Below are 6,000 nucleotides of genomic sequence, written 5' to 3'. Positions count from 1 at the left end.
AACTAACAAAACACACACTTTACTAGTTGAGCTACACAACCAATTTGTTATATCATGACCAAAGTTTTATTTATATCATACTCATTCATCATCATCTTCATTGTCTCATCATTTTCTTCATCATCTTCATCCCCAACTACATTAAACCTCATATTTTTCCATCTCCAGAGTGACGGAGGAGCATTCAGTGCACTTTTTAGAAACATGAAGGGTACAAACGTAGACGAAAAAAGAGTAGGAACAACTTTTGCATAATTATGATACATCAGGGGCATGCAATGCTTTTAAGTATTGTTTAAAACATAATCGGAACACAAAAATATTGCACGTGAAACTCCTATACCTTAGAAAAACCACAATAGTTGTCAAAAAATCGATAACTGAATGGCTTCAGTTGAAAACTGTCTCACCGTGGTGTAGTTTATTTTCAACCGTTCGATATAATATTAAAATAATAAACGGCACAGATATAATTAATTTTAAATGAACATTTACATAAACACCCTTTTCTTTCTCCTGTTTATTTTCCTTTTTCCTTTTCTCTCCACCCACATCCACCGCACCACCATGTCTGACCCATCCCTGATCTTTACAGCTTCTCAGACTGTGTTCATTCACCCCCATTCCTACCCTTCTTCCTCTCCCCCTCCTCCCCCCATCGCACCCCAACCCCCTTCTCCATCCCACATCCACCTACCTGTCCCCACATGCCAAAAACGATGGAGGGAATGGAACCCAATTGTTAGAAGAAGACCTGAGGGTAAGTGGTCTCCAGAAGATATATTGGAGTTATTGCAGAGCCCACCTTTCCGTCAGCAAGTAGATTCATTTACTTATGTACTTAAAACAGGACAGATAGATTTGTCTCAGTTTGGGATTGATCCAAGTAAATACAAGTTCACAGTTTTGTCTTTTCTCGAGGCTCTTGAGGACTCTGTGTTGAAGTCGGTGGAGCCTGAGGAATCCAGGCAAGATGATTTGAGATCTCAATCTTGTAATCGCCATGACCCAATGGATGAATCTAAGTAGCGTGGCCTTCCAGCATCTTTCTTTTTTGTACAAGATACATGAAACCTGTTTTTTCTAAACATTTCTGCTTGAAAAATTAAAGTTAAAGAGGAAGAAAAAGTTATTGATTTTCCAAAAAAAAAAAGAGGAACTGAAGAAAAAAAATCTGAAAAAACTTCAACAAGAACGTCCAGGAGAAAGGGGAAGAGGTTAGGAAATTAAAAGGATAGATATGGAATATCAATATTAGTACAGGGTATTTTTGGACTTTTATATTTTTTTTCCACAGGTACACGGTGTGTCACTAAACATAGTGTACCACCGAAGACATCGTCGAATAAAAGCTATGTGAAATTTTTTTAAACACATATTGACTTTCAATCACTTTAATGATCCTAAACACAAAAAACACTCTTTCCCCCTCTCGCTTGCAATGAAGAATGAAACCCTTATACCCCAAATCATTAACGTTATGCTTTTCTTCTCAACATTGTCACTGCAATTTTTCTTCTTCTAAGGTCTTTCTTTCTTTCTTCCTCTCTCTCTCTGCAACGATATATTGTATTTTCAAGTTTCTTTCCGATTTTTGCTGTTTTTTTTGAACAATGCTTGGAAATTGATCCATCTGAGTTTGAATTTCAGGATCCTACTGTCACTCTTTTTTTTTTTGAAGACAAAAGTAACCAAATATATTCAAATCAATGAGAATCTACATCAGGAGAATCAGCAGCTAAGCTAAGTAAAATATCCACAGGTGGGTTATCCCACCAAGTACAATCTTTATATGTAAAACTATTTGCTGCTAAAGTATGGGCCACTCTATTAGTGCCTCGAGGTTCAAACATAAACTGAAAAAAAGAAAAATTCCTGGCTAAACCCAAACAATCTTGTAACAACACAAACAGTGCAGGGAAACTCTGAGGCTCTGCATACGCATCCACCAGCTGCTTGCAATCTGAGGAGAAAATCACATCATCCAACCCCCAATCCACTACCAAATTCAAACTCCACCTGAGACACAACGCTTCAGCCAATAAAGGGTCCATCCTATAAGGGACATAATGAGCCGCAGAAGCCTGAAACTTGCCCCTTTCATCTCTTATCACCAGACCAAAACCAGTCCCTTCCTTCCCAGCCCACCCAGCATCAATATTCACTTTCAGTTTGCCCACCACAGGGGGAACCCACACAGAAGAAACCTACCTACTCCCTGCAGTAGCAGCAGGAACTTGATGCTGCAACCATTCATTCCACAAAACCACAGCCATCTCAATAGTACCCACCCGATCTGGCTTAGCTTTATTAAACAAGCAATTATTCCGAGTCTTCCAAATGCTCCATAGCAGCATAACAAACAGTTCAAAATCCTCCGCTGGCAAAGCATTCCTTAGCATGTTCACCCAATCACCCACACCACTACTGAAGCCACCCGATCTTAGAGCTAGAGGAGAAGAGAACCAGACCAATCTTGACCAAAATCAAGATAAGAAGATATGAGAAGAAGATTCATCCACACATTCCCCACACAACTGACAGAAAGGATCCAAAAACACCTTCCTCCTCTTGAGACTATCTTGACAAGGCAAGGCATTATTTACTAATCTGAACAAGAAATGTTGAACCTTTCTAGGCACCCTTAGCTTCCAAATGTACTTACTCCCCGAAAAACCCTTAGAAGAAGAAGCTTCTTCTGCCATATGAATCTGGATCAATCTAGAATATGCAGACCTCACAGAAAAAGAACCATGTCTAGTATAGTTCCAGATCAGCTTATCCTCACTTGGAACCCAAGGTAGAGGAATCCTCTGAACTAGAGCAGCCTCACTCTCATGAAGAACTCTGCCCAACAGATCCCTCTTCCACAACCTTGTGTCAGGGTCAATAAACTCCTCCACACTAACATTCTCAGGAACATCCTTAACAGGACTTAGAATCCTACCCGACCCAGGTCCAGGAAGCCAAGCATCATGCCAAAAAGCAACTGATCGTCCATTCCCCACCCTCCACCTTGAACCATCCTTCACCACATGCCTAACTGCACAAATGCTTCTCCAAGAGAAACTTGGCCTGAAACCAACATTAGCATCCATGAGAGAGCAACGTGGAAAATAGCGAGCTTTGAGGCACTTGAACAGAAGAGAATCCTCCCTCTGAAGTAACCTCCACACTTGCTTAGCTAACAAAGCTTCATTAAACCTCTTGAGATCCCTAAAACCCAAACCCCCACAATACTTAGGCCTGCACAGATATGACCACCTCATCCAATGGATTTTCCTCTCCTCTTTTTGCTGACCCCACCAAAAATTAGCCATAAGAGCTTCCATAGCATCACACACACCACTAGGCATCCGGAAACAGCTCATAATGTAAATGGGTATCGCTTGAGCTATAGACTTTAGCAACGTTTCCTTACCGGCTCTAGACAGTGACTTCTCCTTCCACCCTTTCAATTTTTTTGCCACCCTCTCCTGCACATTCAAGAACACCCGCTTCTTAGATCTACCAAGAATCGTGGGCAACCCGAGATATTTGTCATGAGTCTCGACAGCCTTCACCCTCATCCTGTTCCGGATCTGTATTCTAACACATTCCTGCACATTTTGGCTAAACGACAACTCAGTTTTTTCAAAATTCACCCTCTGCCCCGATGCCTCTTCATACCTCTTGATAACAGCTAAAATACAATCAGCTTCCACTGTATTTGCTCTCATAAACAGCAAGCTATCATCGGCGAAGAATAAATGGGAAATAGCGGGAGCCCCCCTTGCAATTTTAAAACCATGAAGCTTAGACAAAGTAACTTGCTCCTCAATCAGCCCAGCAAACACCTCAGCACACAAGATGAAAAGATAAGGAGACAAGGGATCCCCTTGTCTCAACCCCCTCTTTGGAAAAAACCAATCTCTTGGCTTTCCATTTAGCAAAATAGCATATCTCACAGAACTTGTGCACCTAAGAATGAGAGCCACCACATGTGTAGGGAACCCCATAGAAATCAGAACATGCCTTAGAAACTCCCACTCAATTCGATCGTACGCTTTTGACATATCCAACTTTAAGGCCATCCACCCTTTCTTCCCACCCACCCTCTTCTTCATGGCATGAAAAACTTCCATCCCAATAAGTGCATTATCGGTAATTAACCGACCCGGCACAAAAGCGCTTTGGGATTCCCCCACCAACTTAGGTAAGATAACTTTCATCCTATTAGCTATGCACTTAGTAATTATCTTCATAAGAACATTGCACAAACTAATAGGACGCAAGTCCTTAGGGGATTGAGGCTTATTCACCTTAGGAATCAAACAAATGAAAGTCTCATTCAACTCTGAGATTTCCCTCCCATTATTCAGAATTTCCAGCACATAACTTGTTATATTCCCTCCAACCAGTCCCCAATAGTGCTGATAAAACAATGCTGGGAGCCCATCAGGCCCTGGTGATTTCAGCGGATGCATATGATCAATGGCCTCTTTGACCTCCTCTTTGCTAAAAGGAACTCCCATAAAATCCATCATTTCCCTAGACAGCTTATGCCTGACTCTGGTTGAAGTATCCTGAACATCTTGAAGCTCAGAAGAAGAAAAAACCTGCTCAAAATGTTGCTGAACAATTCCAGCCACTGCCCTGTCCCCAAAAACCCAATCACCATTCTCATTCATAATCTTTTTTATCCTATTATGAGTCTGCCTCTGAGAAGCCTTTTTGTGAAAAAATGAGGTATTTTTATCCCCATCTTTCAGCCAAACTGCCCGTGAACGCTGCCTCCAATACAATTCTTCCTTCTGTAAAAGATCATTAAACTCACCCTGTGCAACCCTCCTCTTTGCAACATTCTCATGAGTGGCACTCATCTTCTCCAATCTACCTACCTCCTTCTCCTTTATCTCAATCTGCTTCCTCAGACTACCCTGCTTTTTCCCAAAGAAAGTCAAAGCTTCTTGAATAGCTTTAACTCTCTCCAGGCAATCTGCCCCAGGTCTGAACCAAGAATCATGCACCACCTGGTCACAACCATCAGTCTTTATCCAAGATTCCTCAAACCTGAACACCCTCTCACTCTTCTCACCTAATTCACCAGCCTCCACCACATTAAGCACAGACACAGCCAGAGCAATATGGTCTGAACCATACCTTCCCAAATGAAATACAGAAGCTGATAAAGAAGACTCCAAGAAATCCTTATTTACCAAGCACCTGTCCAGCCTTTCCCTCACATTATGTTTCCCCTCTCTACCATTATCCCAAGTAAAAGGAAAACCAGAAAACCCCACATCAGCTAGGCCCCACTCCTCCAACCCTTTCCTAAACATTTCCATATGTGCAAGATTACCAGACCTGCCCCCAGATTTCTCATTCAGCTCACAAATGAGGTTAAAATCACCCACACACACCCATTTACCTTGATACTCTTGCCTACTGTCACTCTTGGTGTGGAAAGAGTTGCTGAATTGAAGAAAGTGTTTCCCAGTGCAAAAGTTGCTTCCTAAGGGTAATTGGACTATTTTTTTAAATGCTTGAGTGTGAAATATGCTGTTTTGGTGAGGTATATGAATTTGTGAACTTGTAATATATGCTGATTTTTGTTGTTTTTTGATTTGTGAATTACATTGATAATTCGTTTTGATTTAGGAAGATCTTACCCAGAATAGATGAGGATAATAGATGTTTACTTGAGCCACAAAATGCTTTTGCTCCTGTCTGTGATTGTTGACATGTGTGCTTAAATGCACATGTACCTCAGTACCTGCATCCACTAGCTGAGAGACATGAATCAATTAGCACATTTAAGTGATGAGATAAGATAAGGGTAGTAATAGAAACTAGGATAAGTTTAACTATGCCAATTTAGTGTGATTCGAAACCCGTTATATTTTGATGTCGAGTGGAGGGGGAGAACCGGAGAAGTGATTACGGGCGAAGTTTCTTCAAGCAGATTTTGGGAAGAATAGATGTATTTCTTTAGAAAGGAAAAAGTGATGGAAACATTAG

General features: G+C 41.1%; 1 protein-coding gene across 1 annotated transcript; it reads left to right on the top strand.

Moving 5' to 3' along the window:
* Window positions 1–552: 552 nt before the first annotated feature.
* LOC130735580 (uncharacterized) lies at window positions 553–1,141 on the top strand. Its single transcript, XM_057587517.1, has one exon. The coding sequence runs from the start codon at window positions 568–570 to the stop codon at window positions 1,027–1,029; it is 462 nt and encodes a 153-aa protein (XP_057443500.1). The 5' UTR covers window positions 553–567; the 3' UTR covers window positions 1,030–1,141.
* Window positions 1,142–6,000: the final 4,859 nt, after the last annotated feature.

This window comes from Lotus japonicus, chromosome 2 (assembly GCF_012489685.1).
Source record: "Lotus japonicus ecotype B-129 chromosome 2, LjGifu_v1.2".
NCBI classification, from domain to species: Eukaryota; Viridiplantae; Streptophyta; class Magnoliopsida; order Fabales; family Fabaceae; genus Lotus; species Lotus japonicus.
The sequence above is the reverse complement of the archived record's forward strand: the minus strand, read 5'-3'. Positions and strand labels throughout refer to the sequence as shown.